At 38.6% G+C, this 19,704-nt stretch overlaps 2 protein-coding genes across 3 annotated transcripts; both read left to right on the plus strand.

The window, feature by feature from the left end:
* Nucleotides 1–9,432: 9,432 nt before the first annotated feature.
* Nucleotides 9,433–15,284, plus strand: LOC104603931 (rop guanine nucleotide exchange factor 14-like). Of its 2 annotated transcripts, XM_010268106.3 has the most exons (9): nucleotides 9,433–9,665; nucleotides 9,751–9,843; nucleotides 10,513–10,638; nucleotides 12,451–12,843; nucleotides 12,934–13,088; nucleotides 13,181–13,255; nucleotides 13,348–13,617; nucleotides 13,876–14,220; nucleotides 14,813–15,284. In XM_010268106.3, exons 3-9 carry the CDS (start codon nucleotides 10,572–10,574, stop codon nucleotides 15,197–15,199), a joined length of 1,692 nt encoding a protein of 563 aa, XP_010266408.1. In that variant the 5' UTR covers nucleotides 9,433–9,665; nucleotides 9,751–9,843; nucleotides 10,513–10,571; the 3' UTR covers nucleotides 15,200–15,284. The 2 variants fall into 2 exon arrangements, with proteins under 2 accessions (XP_010266408.1, XP_010266409.1); XM_010268107.3 differs by lacking the exon at nucleotides 10,513–10,638 and having other exon boundaries at nucleotides 9,521–9,665.
* A 2,124-nt stretch (nucleotides 15,285–17,408) lies between these two features.
* Nucleotides 17,409–19,704, plus strand: LOC104603930 (Tetratricopeptide repeat (TPR)-like superfamily protein). Its single transcript, XM_010268105.2, has one exon. It carries the CDS (start codon nucleotides 17,796–17,798, stop codon nucleotides 19,530–19,532), a length of 1,737 nt encoding a protein of 578 aa, XP_010266407.1. The 5' UTR covers nucleotides 17,409–17,795; the 3' UTR covers nucleotides 19,533–19,704.

The raw sequence follows: 19,704 nt of genomic DNA on the forward strand, positions 1-19,704 counted from the left end.
CACACACACGTGCGCGCATTGCGCGGTATCGAATCCCCATACTCTCCTCTACTAATTATAAGGAGTGTAAATCGGCTCCTATTGAAAAATTGAAAACAAAACTTATAATTTTCCAATGTGGGACAAGTTCAAAACTAGGTTTTTGTAAGAGAAAAACTGATTTTTCAACCAAGTGTGTAGGTGCAATTTCTCAAGTAATTGACCAATCAAACTCATTGGATTTAATCTCTTATGAGATTAAAATCCAACAAAGGGGAAGTTATTACATAGCATCGAATAACTTCGTTGCCTTTGTATTTTTTATTTTTTAATTTTTTGGTATTCGGTGTCATTCATTAATATCTTTTCTCTTGACCCCTTTTCCCCCTAAGTGCTGATTGCAGGATTCGATTCTACATAAATACTGGAACAAACCAGCTAACATACCAATGAGTCAACCCTTTGAAGGCGTTTGTTTGGTTTGGGATTTTAGCCTCTTTTTAAAGTCTTGAGTTTTTTTTTTTGTGTTCTTTTTTTCCTATAAAATTTTTATTTTATCACCCATAAATTCTTGCAATTCAAGCACGAGGCTGAGGCTGCATTTGGAAATGATGCAAATAAGTGTGAATGCAAATATGTAGAGTGTAAAACAGTCCATGTAAGGCTGCATTTGGATGCGATGTACGGTTTTGTATGCGTTTGGAAAGATGGTGTAATTATTATCAACGTAAAACTACACCTTGGTTTAGTTTTGCGTGCATTTGGATGGAGTGTAGTTTTACGTCGATAATTGATGTAAAGCCTCATCAACTCTAAAGTTTTACATCGATAATCGATGTAAAAACTAAATCGATTTTATCAATGTAAAACTTTACACTCTTTCACCCATCATTATTTTCAAAAAAGCAATGGTCACTTTTTGGTTCAATGTAACGTTTTACATTGACTACAAATGCAGCCTAAATTGCAAAGTTGGGTCAGTTTTGCACTGACATTTGTCAATGCAAATATGCATTGGTATGTCAAAACGGTCAAATAAAGCATATGCCTTTTTTTTTTTATCAAAAACCCACTTGAATGCAAATTTATGCCTTTTTTAAATGTACTTTTACATCTTATCATCAATATAAATATGCATTGGTGTATCATTTGTCAATACATAAATATAATATTATCAAATTCAGCCAAAAGCGAACCAGAGTACAAATTTACCCTGAACCGAAATTTACACTATTTGTATCATTTCCAAACACATCATGAAGAATTGTTTCGTTGCGGATGCGAAAGAAGGAACTATTCCATCCATAGGGGTGGCAATTTTTCACCCAACCCGCTGAACCCACCCGGTATCTAACCCGCCCATTTACTTGGCAGGTTGTATGATCAACCCATCACCCAATCCACCCATTTAAATGGGTTGGGTTGGGTTGGGTTGTGGATAACCGTTGGGTTAACCATTAAAAACATTAGTATTAATTCATTATCTTTTTTTTTCTTCATTTGAATTAAATTATTTATAATTAATGCATTAATTTTCTATTAATTATTGACTAAATTTAGTTTTGTCTTAAATCAACACACTTCACCCAACATAAATCCAAATCAATTTGACCCAAGTTCGGACCAGTTCAACACGGTTTGACCCAATCCAACATATACCGGTCCGGGTCGACCTGAATCCGAAATAGACCTCATATAGGATGGCTCGATACCGCTTGCTTTGCCCAGTTTGGGTCATCCAGTCCAACCATTATTCACATAGCCCAGTTCGACCCGATACAAGTTGATATGGGTCGACCCGAAACGGGGGTCGGTCCGGGTGGTATCCAAACCCTAAACCCCCCTACTTGCTTTGTCTGATTTGGATCGCCCAATTTGGTTCATATCCGTTCAACCCGATCCGAATCCGGCCCGGTCCGATTTACTTCTTTTGGCTTGCTTCGGGCCAATCAGTTCGGCCACAAATCCGTGCACAAACCTGATATGAGCCGACCCAGGTCAATCCATCATTGATTGAACCAGCCCGGTCTGGTCCGACTAGATTGAACCTGTTCGAGTGAGGTCTAATCCGACCAGACTGATCCGGATCTAACGGTTCAACCACTCTTGAACTTGATGTGATTACCTCGGAGACAGATCAATTAGATAGTTCAAGTTGGTTTGACCAATTTGAACGTATGTGGTTCGTCAAATCCGAAACCCAAACATAGTTAAATGGTTTTATTGCTTGTATAAAAATAACATGCATATAATGCATATAATGTGATTTAAACCTTCACCACTTGTGTAAATAATAACTATTATTACCACTAAGCTATGACTAACTTATTTGTTAAAAAGAAATTAATTTTTTATTTTAAATACGTAAATATAAGATTAATGGGTTTGGACGAGTTGGATTAAATTAAAATAGATTTGAATTGAATCCAACCCATTTAATTTTATATAACTGAATCATTAATGGATTAACGGATTAAATGAATTAAATTAAAACTCAACCCAAACCAAACCCAACCCAACCCGCCCAATTGCCACCACTATCCGTCCATTAAATCCAGAGTTCGGCTTTGCCCTGACCGAAGCCGAACTCTTAAATCCATGGTTTTGCTGGGTTAGTTCTCAGCATACAAACATAAATGCAAACCTGCACGCCCTTTCTATATTTTAATTTTTAAACGCAGAAACGGGACAAGCAGCGATGGGCGCTAGTGCCAATGCCATACATGCCCGAGCCCTGACAAGACTATCGACAACACAACCCAAATGCCGCCTGCTTTGCCGCAGAATGCTAATGGACATGACAGCTATACAAGTAAATCCAGTGGGGAGTTGGGAGTTGTATTATAAAATCCCTCTCCACAAGCTCAAATTAGTGAATTACACTGGCCAACGTGTGTTAGTTTTTTCTTAGAAACCTTTATAAGAAAAGCCATGGTTGGCTCACCCATTTTCTGACATGGCCAAACTAATGACCACGTGGCTAATATAATTAACTTATGCTACAACTCATTTTCAGAAAATGTCATTTGTACAATTTGGGTCCAATTAGAGGTTAGCAAGTCAATCAAAATTATTTTGTCTGTTGCGAACCTCAATTCGTTTGCACTTTGCAATACAAATTTAAATTTCATTGACCGTATGATATTACAAATAGGTTGAATGTAAATTTTGATTTATTTTTACTTTATTCTAAAAGTGGTGGTACAACAGAAGAGGTAGGAAGCAAGTGGAGAGAGGATTGATGTAGAGGGAAGGAGGTACAACTTTTTCAATCAGTTTTTAGTATGCAAATTTGCATTGCTAAAAAGTACAAATTTAATTTTATATTGGATATGGATGCATCATGCAAATTATAGTCACAAGCAAACGGATGCAAAATTGAGGCGGGTGCTATTTGTATTGGGTTTTAGATTTACACTTTAGACAAACAAAACCTAAATTTTATAGAATTTTGCTGATGTGGCAATTGTTTTTGTTTAAATCAGACAAACTAAGGGTGTCATATGGGCATGAAAGCAGAATGAGAGTGAGAGATTGGCTTCCATCAGAACAAACCCGTGCCCACACGGTTCCAACTGCCTTATGCAACTTTGTATTGGGAAATAAAGTATGTAAGTATTGAGATATTCTTAATGCAGGGCTGTAAAAACTGCTGATCGAAGCCAAATTCAACGAATGGTGGGCCGGTGGCCCGCCAGTTGGCCCATTAAATTAAAGCTGAAATGACCCAACAAGGAATCTCCCTCTCCCTCTCTGGAATTGTTTATTTTTTACTTTAACTGGAAGCAATTCAAAAGCCGAAAGTAGAACCAACTTTAGACAGAAGAATGCACCTTCTTAACTTTATTTGAACCATTAGCAATTGTCATTACTTGGGAACATGTCCCTATATGTTGCCTCCCGTTCAGGCAAAGATACTGATCATGTGGGAGCCACCATGTTGACGTGTTTATCGCTCATTGGTCTGAAAGTTGACACACTAACAAACGTTTAAGCTTTTCAAAAATTTTGGAGCAATGAGTGATAAACACGGTAGTGAATCATAACCACAACCATCTCTGCATCCACCCCACAGGCTACACGGCTTTTGTCCTGCTCAATTGGACCAAATTTAAGGATGGACTCAAATCAAGTCTATTGCCACATTCAAACCCTAATCTTTAATGTGGATGGTGTAGCTAGACCGTAGACGTATTATTGTCTTGGCAAGGATGGGTTCAACAGCACACGTGGCAATTTATTTGCAGAACAACGTCGATTTAGTACACCGTGTGGGGCCCGCTAATGTTGAAAACAAAATAGTTTGACAAGAGATACTGGGCCTCACACGACAAGGCCCTAAAGGTTACCAGATAAATGAAAAAAATACGGTTTGACTAGTAGTCCACTCCTCCTTCCAAGGTTTGAAAATTGAAATTTAAATAGTTGGTTGGATGTTATTCTGGGTGTGATGCTATGGCCTTATGGGCTATTAAGGCTATCTGATTGTGATGGAGATGTCTTCAGGGACTGACTTGCAATCTTGCACTTGAAGATTGTGACTACTTACTTTCTTCACCTACCCTTGGAACCAATTGTTAGTTTGGATTTAAACGGGTTCTGCTCCTGCCAGTCTTTATCCAGACCCGTTGGGCAGGGGGAGTTAATGGCTTTACGGAGCCCCTTGTATAGGCAGGCAAGGGGCTTAACAAGGGGTGCAGACTATTATTAAGACGCGACAGTACTGGATCTGGAAGCCTTGTAGTCACCGTGGCAACTGGGGCACTACCAATTGGTCAGGTCTTGCTAGACCCGGATTCGACCCGAATACTCGGCATGAAGATGGACCGAGACAAATTAACATCGTCAAGTCCTCACTCACTCTGGATAATATAAAGGTCTAAATTTCATAATCAACCCTATTATTGTAATTGGTCTCAGTGGACTTGATCAGAGCTTTGCACATATTCTAAAAGTAATAGGTTTTTCTACCCAAAAAAAAAAAAAAGTAAAGATTTCCAGTCCCACATTTAAGCTGTGTTTGGCAGGAAAAGAAGGGAAAGGTAAGGAAATCTTTATAAATATTGTATAGGTTTTTCTAAATTTTTGTTTGTAAGAGATTCATGCTCAATAAGACTCTATTAGAACAAATTATATATATATATATATACTGAATTCTGGATGTGATGTAATTGTATTCGGTTTGTCAGTAAAGCTCAGTTTGAAAGAAGTACAAATATAAATACGTAGAGTGCAAAACCTTGTATTTTATACTATTTTGTATATATTTTATACTATAGATATTTGTATTTGTATTCTTTCCAAACTGAGCCTAAGAAGATCAAATAGAATTGCACATGATGATACCTACCTAGTCATTGACAAGTTTTAGAAATAAGGCCTTGATCCATGGTCAGGGGGTGGATCTATGTTAGGGGGGCCAAATACTAATGAACATAGATTTGTGGGTGGGGGGGAGTTAAGGTGAGGGGTTGTGAGAATTTTCAAGGCATAGGGGGGATCGGATGCTACCCATGAGTAATTATAGCTGCATATTGGCAATATCTCACTTATAATTCATGGAGAGATGTTCCTACTACACGGCAATGGTATTCCATGAGTATGAATGTAGGAACAATTTGTGATTAACAGACTGCCACCCCTACCTCCACCCCTTGCCATGGTCGGAATTTAACGTATCGTATGGTTTTTAGGCTACCGAAACGTTAAATAATGGGAGTTAGAGCTTTTTAACAAATGTGCTTATTTGTGAATTTATCACACTGAAAAAATAAAAAAAAATAAATAAATTAGTACTGATCATTAAAAATCGATAGTATGAACCATGTATGCTTAACCCTTACTAACCTTAACCCAATCCAAAGTTGTTGACATATTATGCTTTAGAAAATTTTCATTAAACTTAAAATTGCTTACATATATGAATGCATCATATATAGTTACATATACATAAATATGCATTCCTACATGTACACATAAGTAATTAAATAAATACATTTTCACGTTCTAATTTATGGGTATAGAATGGTGGTGGGTCTTGATCATTAAGATAGTCCATGTTTTAAAATGGATTGGATCTGGATACCAACTTAAATTTTGATATAAGATTTCCATTTTCATATTAGTGATTATTGTTTTATTTTTGATATTTGGTGTCATACACCACTAACAACCCCCATTTTCCCAAATCAGTAATTGTAGGAATCAATTTGACATCATTTCTGAAATGAAACAGCTAACTAATATATCAGTTGAGGTACATTTGACCAGAATCCACTTGCCGTGTGGCATGTGACAAGAACAAAAAACCCTGTAAAACTGTTCTACTTTGTGACATCTATATTTAAAATGAAATCACATCTATATATAGGTTGAACCGGCTGGTGCCGTGTGGCGCAGGACGATGGAGGTGGGCACAGAGAGTAGGCGCGTGAGGCCGTGGGCCACTGCACCAATTTGGTGAAGCTGTTGCTGTGTTGCACGGAATGAGAGTACTTGAACGCGCCAAACATTCTAACATCCATGTCAAATTCCCTGTGCTCTAAGTATTGAACATGAGTTGAGAAGCCCCAGAAAGGAGGGTGGTGGTGTAATCAGTAATCACCAGTTGCAGAGACAGAAAGGAAGTTATGTACACGCCCTATGTGGCCAATATGGAACCTTCAGCCTTCAGCCTTCAGGTGGAGGAGATTCTCTACTCTCTAGGTTGGCCAATGCCCATGCCTTGACGACTTTAGTCCATGCCACTTCTTACAATAAGCAATTAATAGTTAATACTAAACATTTCCATTATCTCAATTTCCTAGTTGAAGAAATGCCAACAAAGGGGCTCACTTTGGACACATGGGCACAAGCTTTGGGATTGATCTGAATATTGTCATGATGGGATTAATAAATAAGTGGTTGGAGACGGAATCATGTGCACTCTACAGTCCTTTGGCCCCATCCATGAAAGATTCCTGGGTCAACTTCATCTCTCTTCTTTCGACTCCTTTTATTTTTGTTTGCAGTGAAGCTTTCATTTACACCAGTCCAAATGCTTGACAGTGCAAATGTGAAGAATGTAAATATTCTGATCCACTTTTACTTCACCTTTTGCTTTATTTTGGATCCTTTGATTTACAGAAATAGGGGTATGAAATCAGAATCAGAATGGTCTAACTGTTTGGTTGGATAGAGATTCCGATTTCCATTCCTACCCTTGAGAATGAAAATCTCATTCCAGCCACCTAAAAAGTAAAAAAACAAAAAAAAAGACAAGTGACTTAAACTGCATTTGGCATTTCCTTATCCATTATCAATCATCTTTGGAAGTTTGTATATATCTTATGAAATTTGATTTCAATTCTCACATGAACCAAAAAGCAGGGAATAGGCGATTCCTATTTCGATTCCAATTCCATCTGTCGACGAATTTCCTACACTGCATACAAACAAAATAATTAAATAAAAATTGAGACAAAAGTAAATCAAAATTTCCACTCAAATCATTTGCATTCCTATACTTTTACTGTTTTACACCAATACAAATAAAATTACACTGCAAACATACCAGGCCAAACTAAAGACTCAACTAGTAAAACTAATTACCTGTTGAATTTGGTATAATAGCATCTGGACATTTCATCCCTTCTTCTAAGCAGGGTCCAGATGATGAAACAATAGAGCTCCGATACCTTGTTCTAAAAGGAAACATTGCCCAGAACAAAAGAAAGCAATTAAGATGGAGAAGAGAGACAAAAATATTTTTCTATGGTTCAGAATCCAGATCAAGCAACCGGGTTGACTTTTGCTTAGCATTGTCTCCAAGGTGGGGCCATGAGTTGTGGCTCCAAAGCCACAGCTTGAGTGCTATCGTGTCTCACTGTCTCTGTTACACTGAAACTGGTAGTGCCCATCCACTCAGGGGATCAGGCTTTCCACATACTAGCTACAGAAACCACCGCTTTGTTGGCAATTCCTTAACCCAATTCTGCACAAGAATTACAAATTCAACTTGTCTGTTTCTGGACTCCATCCACGTTGAAAGCACTTTGCTTGATGTTTCTTTTCAAATTTCAACCAATCCATGACCATTGTTGGACCACCAACGATCAAAATGAGGTATCTCACAATGGGTCTGGTCCAATTTGATCCGGTCAAATATGAATTCATTATGGATGGATTAGATCCAATCCAATCCGATGAATATTTTGGATCATTTTGGATTGGTCGAATTCAATGTTCGAATTATTCAATTTGTTCAAATTGATTCTAATTTAGATTGATTCTAACTCAAACCTGTCCATTGACACTATATTCTTATTTTTTATTGATGGACCAAATATTATTTCTATCTGACCCCATCCAATATAATCCATTATGAATGGATTATGTCCAATCCAATCCAATAAACACTTTAGACCATTAAGTCTAATCCAATCCAATAAACACTTTGGACCATTAAATTAGGCGAGTCCAATTCAGTATGTCTTATTAGTCCATTCAATCTGTCCAAATTAATTTTGATTTGGATGAGTCCAACTCATATATGATTCATTAACACCCCTCTTCACAAGCCAAATCAACCCGGTCACTAGATTGGAGACTGAATTTTGAGGTTGGGTTGGTCCGGATGGAGTCTTTTTGCTTATGGGTTTGATGCCCAATTCTGAGTCAAAACCTAAACCAAATTTACGTATTTCATCGAGAAAGCTACTCAGCTACTCTAACTCTAAATCCACTTGCATATAACCAATTCAGTCGGATACACCAGACTTTTGAAAATAAAACTTCTTTAGTCAAACTGCAAATGCTATATAAATAAATATTAATGAACAGCTTAAGTCAGATTCTATCACTCATGTGGATAAACAAATCTCTGTAAGACTTTCCCTACCTTTTCCTTTTCCCTACTTTTTCTTTCAAACCAAACACAGCCTAAATGAATAGACCTCTGGGTTATTTTCCACTGAAAGGTGAAAACACTAAAACCTGTTGCTTTCTTTAGCTTCATCATCAGATATACAGACTTGCCAAGAGAGGAGAAGACCGCAAGACAAATTTCTGGCTTTGGTGTCTAATTGTCTTTCCATCTGGAAATCACTTTATTCTAGGAGATGATGAATCAAGTCAAATTCTTGATACAGTCAGAAGATCCCAACCGTCCATTTTCTAGAGAAGAGTTAAAGATATATGGCCACAATGAGTCTAATGAATCTAGCAAATTTGTTTTTAATTGGGACCCATTCAGAGAAGAACTGGTCAGTCTACTGCCAATAAGACCAGTGGCAAGTTAGTGGGCCCAGACCCATTTGTACTCCTCTAGGCTCTACCCTAGAGGCCTCGGCCCAAGACAATCCCTTTTTGTGTTCAATTTAGAACTTGGTAGTTTTGAAATTCGAAGTCGGCGCTTCCTCCGACCCGACCCAAATCCTCCGGCCCATTATCTACGCCTGTGCAGTCGTCGGTCTCATACGTTATAAATGCCGCTTCTCTCTCTCTCCTCAAATCACTCTCCGCATTTTCTCTCGTTTCCACTTCTGTTCTACCACTACGCTCGGTATACAGTTGCAGAGATTCGATCATAGTTATCAAACTTTTTCCTCCGTTTTTTTTTTTTTTTTTCTAACGACGGCCAAAAAAGGAAAAAAGTTCAAAATCTTTCAAAGCTACATCACACAGACTGGTCTGTAGGTTTCATGGAGGTCAGATCCTTCTCACATATTCGTTACTTCTCTTTCTCTCTTTGTTTCTCTCACAAATTCACCTGGGTTCTTTCCGGCTACTCAGATCGTGTAGACGCTAGGAAAAAACACAGTTTCGTCGGAAAGCAGCGATGTCGAAGAGCCCGTGTCGTGAAGAAAGGTTTCAGGCTCCTTAAAGGTGAATTTCCAGCCATTTTGTTCATTTCTTTCTACAAAAGAATGCTCAAATTGAGTCTTTTTTTCATAAGTAACACAGACAAGATGGAGTTTTCATTTCTTTTCCTAATCTTTTGCTTCATTTGGGATTTCAGTAAATAAAATGGTTTTGAATAAATCTGTTAGAAGAACCAGGTTTTAATCAAATGCAGACGCTTGAAGTTTTTATTTCATTTTTTTTTCAAAATTCTCTGAGTCGGATGAAACTCCGCATAATCTCTTTTTCGCTTTTCTGAGAAAAAGGAATAACAGAAAGAGAATCTCAAAGATAAGTGGCAACCCTTTTAGTGCAAAACCAAACTCTTTTACAGAAAACCACAAAGAAAGTGAGATTCTAGTGGGATTGCTCAAAAAGTTTTTCCAGCTTTTGTCTCAAAAGTTTTCAGATTCAAAGCTTTTCCTCTTCTTTTAGACTCCAACTGGGTGGAAAAAAAAAGGCAGAACTCTTCAGAACTCGTTCGCATCATTCTTGGTTTGCTTCTGCTGTCGAACTCAGCAAGTCCTAGTCCACTCAGAATTGGATTTTGGCGATTTTAGAAATTAGAACTAGAACTTTGGATCAAATATTAATTATCGAGCTTTGCCTTAATCATAATATTTCTTTATACTGAACGGGGTTACGATTACCTAGGGCACGTAAGCTAGGGGATTTCCTGCAGCATCAGATCCAAGACGCTAAAAGTCTTCATCATGAGGCGACTCGCTTGCTGTAGATGGGACAGGGAGATCAGCCTCGACTTCGACGAACAAGAAGGAAGTAAGCAATACACAAATCCTCACTCTCTCCATCTAATCACCATAGATTACCATGGGACCCACTACCTTATGATAATCGTACCCATTGGATCCTGTTTGAGATCGGATGGTCTGGACATTGAGGAGGTGGGTCTGTGGGTCCACCCATTTGTGAGTTTTATGCTACAGAGCCGTCCGTGGGATGATGGACCATGGACCCACAGATTTGAACGGCTCGAGTTGATGCGATGGGCAGGACCCACGTTTGTGAAGGCAACCGCTAACCTCTATGGACCACCGTAGGCGTAGTGCGCACCATATTTATCATTTAATGTAGCTTCTGCTTGAATAGTACTTTAGCGCAATAATTCTTTTGTCCTTTCTTGATTTCATCGATACACTAATTATTAATTTAATAGTCCAGCCTCTTAATTGAGTTTTTATAATGAGAAATTATATGGGAGCCCTGGTACTAGTACTACTATTACATGATATAACGGCTGACCCTAATTGGATGAAAAGCTTTAACCATACGATTGGTAGACTCTTTATAGTTTGACCAATAGTGGGATTTGTTTGGTATTAGTGGTTAGATGTTGTCTGATTCTGACCACTTTGACATCACAAAGCCATTGTATTCTAAGTAAAAAAATCTACGTCCTTTTTTTGTAATATTGACTAATAGATTGGAATCTGAGTGGTTCATGATGATGGGGCCTACTTGGTGATGTCATGGTCCCCTTCCTAAAATTAATGGGTGGGGCCATGAAGGTTTGGATTGATGATACCATGCCATAAATAAGGGAGAGGGTAGGAATTAGGGTAGCCAGAAGCCAGAGACACAGACAGAGGCAGCGGCGTTTGCGTTGCTCTTATTTAATTCCGTCTGATGGAATAGTGGGTCCTCAATTCCGTACTACAATACTACTGTACATCCCACTACCAGTGGATTTTTATACTGCATAAAATAACCTTAATTTTCCTTTATTTGTTATTTAATTGAGAAATTAGATCATGGGATACAGATGTCATTGTCGGGGATGCTTTTCTCTTTTTATATTTATTTTTTGAGCAATGATAGTAAATATATGCAACCCTCGGATACCTCAGAGACATGGTGGGGCCATGCCTAATTTTGTTTTGTAATGCGGTTTTTTCATGAGTGGTGCCGTATTAGTTGAGCGAGGCATACAACTAGAATTTCTTTTATTTTTTATTATTTATTAATCAATTTATTCTGTTAATGTGTGCCCACTGGGGAGGGGCAGTGCTAGTAAAACAATGAGTCTCATGACAAGACATTCAACTTTCTCTCATGCACGAAGAACCCAAGAGTTGCATAAAATCGTTGCTTACTAGCATTCTTCAGTCCAATTTGGTTGAACCAGTGGGTGGCTAAAGTTTTTGGCGGTTTGAGTTTGGGTTCAAGTTCGATTTGAACTAGAAATAGAAATGTAAGCTCAAATTCGAGTGAAAAACCCATATGTTGGAGAGCTCCACAATGGACCAAGCCTATTGGTCAGATTGTTGGAGTGGTCAGACCAGGATAAAATTTTACAAAATTTTGGAATGCATATCTACATTCTAGACCCTAATAGGTCTGATGAAATTTCTCAAAATTCTGGATGTAATTTTTCTATAAATATTAATTAATTTAATAATATTTTATAGTCTATTTACGCTTACAGCTTATATGGTTGATTTTATTAAACATAGCATTATCTCCACAGTTTGATTGAAAATTTTGGCCATTGCATTGGTGTTATAGTAGATTTGAAACTTGTTGTATCATTTCTTTTGAGTTTTACAGCAAACATAAAATGTGAATTTTCAGGGATAATGACATACAATGGTCTTGAGAGCTGCATTCTTAACAGTAGCTCTTACGACAATGAGAGTGGAACAAGTAGAGCAGATGGTTGCCCAAGTGATTCCTTGGATGAAGTTACCTCAAGTTGTTCTTCTAGTAAAGATGTGTTTGGATCCTTCTCCTCTCAACCCCTACTGAACAAGCACATTAATCATTCTCATGATGAATGGGAGGATGTCTCAAACAGCTCTCAACGCTTCTATGCCAAAGAGAAACCAGCTTATGGAGTTAAATTTACAGATACAGAGGCCATGAAAGAAAGATTTTCTAAACTGTTGCTGGGTGAAGATATCACTGGTGGATGCAAGGGCCTCAGCACTGCATTAGCACTGTCTAATGCTATAACCAACCTCGCTGGTATGGGATTTGAGCTTCTGTGAATTGAGGAATGTTTCTTACTGCTAAATCATCAATTCTGATGCTGATGAAATGACAAACTTCTTGCAGCATCAATCTTTGGGGAGATGTGGAAATTGGAGCCTCTGTCTGATGAAAAGAAGAGCAAATGGCGAAGGGAGATGGATTGGTTCCTCTCCCCTACTAACTACATGGTTGAGTTGGTCCCTGCCAAGCAACATGACATCAATGGTGGAATCTTAGAGGTATCTTCTTTTACTCACCAAGGGGCCAAGAAATTTTATCATTAGATTAATTTACAACATTGGAGGAATTTATTCTGAATTCTTCTCTGCAGATAATGACACCAAAAGTTCGCTCAGACATCCACATGAATCTTCCAGCACTTCAAAAGCTAGACTCCATGCTTATTGTAGGTGCTCCCTTCAAATATGTCAACTGAAGAACCAAGTTCATTTACTTAACCTTCTAAATTCAACCAGCAAAGTTGTTTTAATTGTACAGGAGATATTGGATTCAATGGTGAACACAGAGTTCTGGTATGAGGAAGGAGGCAGTAGAGGAGAAGGAAGGAGCAAAAGTGCGAGGCCGAGCAGGAGATGGTGGCTCCCATCTCCGCGAGTCCCCAGAGCTGGACTATCAATAACTGAAAAGAAGAAATTGATTCACCAGGGGAAGGTGGTACATCAAGTTTTCAAGGCCACTAAAGCAATCAATGAAAATGTCTTGCTTGAGATGCCCGTTCCAACAGTCATTAAGAACGCCCTTCCCAAGGCGAGGAAGCCATTTACCATTTACAACACTTGATCATATTCTTATTTGGTTTCCACCTGAAATTTTGTGATTTTCCTTTCCTTCTTAAGTAATGAACTTATTGGGGTACTTTAAAAGTTATAGCAGTAAATCCACTCAGCAAAGACTAGTATCCATTACCATTTTCTGATTATTGAAGATCTCAGTTGTTAGTTTTTATCTAATGTCCACTGAGAATTTGTACTTCAATTAATTTTGGTTTTCTTGGTTTTCAAGCAGTCTGGAAGGGCAAACCTGGGTGAGGAGTTATATAAGGTCTTGAATGCAGAGTCAAGCTCAGTTGAGGAAATGTTCAATTCATTACATTTGAAGAGCGAACATAGTGCCCTTGACACCATGAACAGGTTGGAGACTGCTGTCTTTGCCTGGACACAGAAAATAGCTGAGCAAGCAAGTGGTAAATCTCCAAGAAATTCGTGGTACTTTGTGAAGGACCCCATATCTGAGCTAGATAAGATTGAGGTATTGTTGGGGAGAGCTGAATCCCTTTTACAGACGATCAAGATCCGGTTTCCAAATATTCCTCAAACATTTCTTGATGTTACAAAAGTTCAATACAATATGGTAAGTATACTATTACAACTTTTTAAGGTTTACTGGGGAGTGGGGGTTCTTATTTCACTGAGGGCCCGTTTGGCTAGGAGGAATTGAGGTCCTGAATTGGAATTGGAATTGGAATGGGCCATTCCGATTCCAACTGCTTGGTTGGGCGGAATTGGAATCCTATTCCCTTTCCTGGTGGAATGGCATTCCCCTATTCGAGGGAATGGCCATTCCGTCCCCCTTGGGAATGAAATTCCATTCCATCCGATTCTAATTTTCATTCTTATTCCTGTCAAAGAGACTATATTCTACCATTCCGATTCCTATTCTGAAAGATTTTGGTTCCGATTCTGACTGCAAACCAAATGGACCCTGAACTTACCTGTGTGAGACCCGTTCTGGTGTTTTGTACCCATTCCAACTGATGATCCCAGGCAATTTTATTTAATGACCAAAACCATGAACGCAACTCCCATTCCTCTGTCAGGAGATTTTGATTCATTTAATTGCTTAGCCATGAAATTTTATCATTTCTTTTTTCTTCATCAGTCTGGTTATTGTAGTTGAGTTGAATACAAGTTCTTATGTTTGCTACTTTCTCAAATTTTTGCAGGATGTCGGGCATTCAATTCTTGAAGCTTACTCGAGAGTGCTTGGGAGCTTGGCTTTTAGCATACTCTCTAGGATAGGAGATATCTTACAAGAAGATGTCTTTAGCAATCCCAACTCACCAGTTGTGACTTGTTGCTTTTCTGGGCTTAATTTCTCAGGAATGTTTGAATCTCCACAGGTAGAGAGCCGCGTTTGTCATTCACTCATTGAACAGATCAACAAGGCAGACAGGCAATTCTGCGAGTCTAGTGAAAGTAAATCTTCTGATGTGGACTTCTCTGACAGTGAGCCCAAAACAAGTTCTGTGACTTCAACACCATGTAGAAGCCGAGTATGGTGTATTGGTAGAGAAGCTTGTAGAAGTGTCTCCCTTGCAAATTCCCCCTGATAGATACATAAATTATCAACAGATCTACCTTCTGTAAATGAAAGTATAAGTTCTTAATGAGAATCAATGGATACATATTTTTTCAGTTTGCATCCTCTCAAGGTATAAAGTAGGATCATATCTACTTAACACAAACCAACATTTCCTAATCCTTTGCTGTGTTATTAACTTATTAATTACCTGATGAACTTGATGATCTGTATAAGAACTGGAAGAAAGTTTCGGATTCAAACACCAAAAGATGATTTAGCACATAGCACATTGTTTGGCTAAAAAACTGAATTGATCTCATATAGCATAACTCACACAATAAAATACATTTTTTATTAAATTTGAGCAAGACCTATTAAGGGCATAATTAGTTACAACAATGTGCACATACCATCATGGCAATGATGAATTACAACTAGGGGTGAGTATTTTGGTTTTTGATTACTTCAGTTCAGTTAATTTGGTTTTGTAAAAGTTCGGTTTCAGTTTCAGTTTTCAGGTTTGGCAATTCGATTAACCGAAAAGACTGAATTAACCAAACTTTATTATTTATACATAATATCTATTAATATATATATTATCTATAATATACATTATATTATATTATATATTAAAATATATAATGGGTTATTTATATATATATATATATATATATATATATATATATATTAATGAAATTCGATTTTAAATGAAATAATCGAAAACTGAACCAAAAATTTGATTTCAATTAAGTTTTTCATTTAAAACTTTTCGTTTTTTTGTTGGGTTTTTAACAAAATAAACCGATTGCTCACTCCTAGTTGCAACAGCTGAAAAGAAACATATAGTGTTGGAGAAATGGAGAGAACAGATGGTGGGGTTCAACTGAGACCCCAATGGGTTCCCCGCTGCTGTAAGTTGTACAGCTCACATGCTCTCTCATTTTAGTATCTCCCCCTTCTCTATCCAAACTTGGTCCAGATGTCTTAGGTTTTCTGAGACCTGTTTGTGTATGGATGACTTGCAATCGTCTTATGAAATTGCCTAAACGCATGCCTGCCGCGCCCCTCCTCAGGCAGCAACATTTACAATATTCCAAATAAAATAAAACAAAACATAGGCCCAGCCCAGAAATAACTAAAACAATTATCCACTAACTACCGGCCCATTAGCCCACTAAGAAACATAAGTCTTTGTCTGGAAAAAGTGCAAAAGAGTAAATACAAATATATAGAGTGCTTTTTTGTTCGTATAAATGCAAAGTTGATTTAGTTTTGCATCTTACCAAATGATTTTTAGTTATAATGGGTGCAAACATGAATCCTGATATATTTTTAACATTGATAAGCTTGCAAAGTTTGCATTGGATGCAAATTTTGCTCTCATTTTGGATAGATGCGTATATGCTTTGAAATTTGTGATAGCTATCATTTTTAGTACATAAATGCATTGTTACCACATACCATCAAAACTTAATCAGAGTGCATATATGCATCAAACTGGCATTTGCAAACAACTGCATACACAATCCTTTTAAAGCGGTAATTACAGCCAGATGGCCCGAATCTCTAAGCTTTCATTGTAGTTGCCAAACAAATCTTGCAATTTCTTCAAATGGGAGCCTAAAGCAATTTATTCCCTTCTACATGCGGATATCAATTGGACCAGATTTGGTTCAATCCGATCTAGTCCCATATGAGTCCATTATAGATGAATCAAGTCCAATCCAATCCAATGAATATGTTGAGCCATTTTGAACAGGTCCAATTCAATATTTGGATTTTAAACCATCCAACCCTTTCAAATTGGTTTTAACCCAAAAGTGGATTCAAATTTATTAGACCAACTGAGTGATAGCTCGATTGGTATTGTAACTGAGAAGTCCCAGCAGAGATGTGGATAAGTATGTATATATTGGGGATGGATACTGGTTTTCAAAACCGGACCGGACCAGAAAAACTAGGAACCGGTTAGGTGATTAGTTCTGTTTTATCCCAGAACCGTTATTTCACCAAAAACCATTGATTTGATCAGTAAATCACTGATACCAGTCAAATTGTTCAAACTGTTCAAACTATACAAGGGTTTGACTGTTTTTTATTTTTTTGTCAGAACGGACTGTCCATTTGATTCGAACAATTAGACCGTTCAACCCAAAAATCGGACCCCTACCGGTTCGGTTTTAAAAACTTTGGGATGGACTGGGTCCAATGCAATCCAATAAATACTTTGGACCATTAAGCCTGGTCTGGTCCCATTCAACCAATATTTTGATTTTAATTTGAAGGGATCCAACCCAAAACCTCTCCCTTGACACCCTTACTTATACGACGCAGGCAAGGTGTAAGCCTTAAACTCTCAAAGACGCCTTGCCTGTGTGCATAGACGGTCTTTTAAAGTGGTAGTTGCTAGCCGAATCTCTAAGCTTAAACAAATCTTACAATTTTCTACATGATTGAGTTGTGATTTGTGAATCTAAGGGTTTCAATGTTTGAATCCTTCGCAATAATGTTGTGATTATTGATTAAATCCATTGGTAATGAATCTAATGATTTATGGCATGTGATTTGAACCAGTTCAATATTTGAGTGAAGTTGAACTGGTACCCTCTTCCCTTGTTGCTGTAATGCATACGCCCATGGCATTCTTGGACACTCTGTTAAACAAGTGCGCATCGCTCGGACATATCAAACAATTCCAAGCCCAACTTGTCACACTTGGTCTTTTCCAGTTCTGTACTTCACGAACCAAACTTCTCGAGCTCTGTGCCATCTCCCCGTTCGGGAGCCTCGACTACGCCGGTGAGATTTTTAGTCGAATTGAAAGTCCGACCACTAACGACTGGAATGCAATCATTCGAGGTCTCGCTCAAAGTAATGAACCCAGGGAGGCCATTACATGTTACCGGACCATGTCTCAGATACCCCAAAAGCCAGATGCTCTGACCTGCTCGTTCACTCTCAAAGCCTGCGCACGAATGTTGGCCCTCTTAGAAGCGAAACAGATTCATTCTCAGCTCATCCGTTTTGGGTTTCAAGCTGATGTGCTGTTGCAAACTACACTTCTAGACGTTTATGCCAAGTCAGGTGATCTTGACAACGCGCAACAGTTGTTCGATGAAATGCAGCTTAGAGATATTGCGACGTGGAATGTATTAATCGCGGGGTTGGCGCAAGGGAGCAGACCTTATGATGCATTGGTTCTGTTTCACCAAATGAGGCGTGAGAGGCTGAGGCCCAACGAAGTTACTGTGCTTGGAGCACTTTCGGCTTGTTCACAGTTAGGTTCACTTCATGAGGGCAAGATGGTGCATCTGTACGTTCAAGAGGAGCAGATGGATACAAATGTGCAGGTGTGCAATGCGCTCATCGATATGTTTGCTAAGTGTGGGTCTATCGACAAAGCGTGCGATGTGTTTTACACCATGCGTTGCCAGAAGAGCCTTGTGTCGTGGAACACCATGATCATGGCACTCGCTCTGCATGGTCATGGCGCCCATGCACTCGACCTGTTTGCTTGCATGAGAGATGCCGGTGTCCACCCTGATGCAGTCACATACCTCGCCGCACTATGCGCGTGCAACCACTCCGGTCTGGTTTCTGATGGGCTTCAACTGTTTCAGTCCATGGTGGAGTCAGGGGTGAGACCAAATGTTAAGCATTATGGAAGCTTGGTGGACCTCCTGGGTCGTGCCGGGCGACTGGAAGAGGCTTACCAAGTCATAACATCTCTGCCCATGGTCCCTGATGTTGTTCTATGGCAAAGCCTGCTTGGGGCTTGCAAGACTTATGGGAATGTTGAGTTGGCCGAGCGTGCATCTCGAGCACTTGTAGAAATGGGATCGAACAGTTGTGGCGATTTCGTGCTGCTATCGAACGTTTATGCCTCACAAGCTCGATGGACCGACGTGGGTAAGATTAGGGACGCCATGAAGAATAGAGATGTCAAGAAGATTCCAGGGTTCAGTTTCATAGAGGTGGAGGGTGTGATTCATAAGTTCCTTAACGGTGACAAAAACCATTCAAAATGGAGGGAGATTTACAGCAAGTTAGATGAGATAGGTTTGAGGATAAAGGCACATGGGTATGTGCCTGAGACATGTTTTGTGTTGCATGATATTGGAGAGGAGGACAAGGAGCAGGCTTTGTATTACCATAGTGAGAAGTTGGCTGTGGCTTTTGGTTTGATTAGCATGAGATGTGGAACTCCAATCCAAGTGATTAAGAACCTTAGGATCTGTGGTGATTGTCATGTTGTGATAAAGCTTATTTCTAAGATTTATGATCGGGAAATTATTGTGAGAGACCGAGCTCGGTTTCACCGTTTCAAAGAAGGGTTTTGCTCTTGTGGGGATTATTGGTGACAAATATATTTATTTTCTAATTTTCAAATAATGTATTCCAATGTAGAGATTCAAGCTAGATATATTTAACGTGATCGCAATTCTAGGGCTTCAGTCTTCAAACAGATTGATTCAATTTGAATCCGATGGATATATAAATTTCTCTATTCGAACACTGGATATCTGATGCAAA

The sequence above is a fragment of the Nelumbo nucifera genome, chromosome 3, assembly GCF_055504915.1.
Source record: "Nelumbo nucifera cultivar China Antique chromosome 3, China Antique-T2T, whole genome shotgun sequence".
NCBI classification, from domain to species: domain Eukaryota; kingdom Viridiplantae; phylum Streptophyta; class Magnoliopsida; order Proteales; family Nelumbonaceae; genus Nelumbo; species Nelumbo nucifera.

What these genes read in the sequence shown, in the direction of transcription:
- LOC104603930 (XM_010268105.2), top strand. Translation starts at nt 17,796, where the DNA reads ATGCATACGCCCATGGCATTCTTGGACACTCTGTTAAACAAGTGCGCA.
- LOC104603931 (XM_010268106.3), top strand. Translation starts at nt 10,572, where the DNA reads ATGAGGCGACTCGCTTGCTGTAGATGGGACAGGGAGATCAGCCTCGAC. An exon ending in TTAAGAACGCCCTTCCCAAG is followed by an intron (nt 13,618 to 13,875) that starts GCGAGGAAGCCA and finishes GTTTTCAAGCAG; the next exon opens with TCTGGAAGGGCAAACCTGGG. An exon ending in CAAAAGTTCAATACAATATG is followed by an intron (nt 14,221 to 14,812) that starts GTAAGTATACTA and finishes AAATTTTTGCAG; the next exon opens with GATGTCGGGCATTCAATTCT.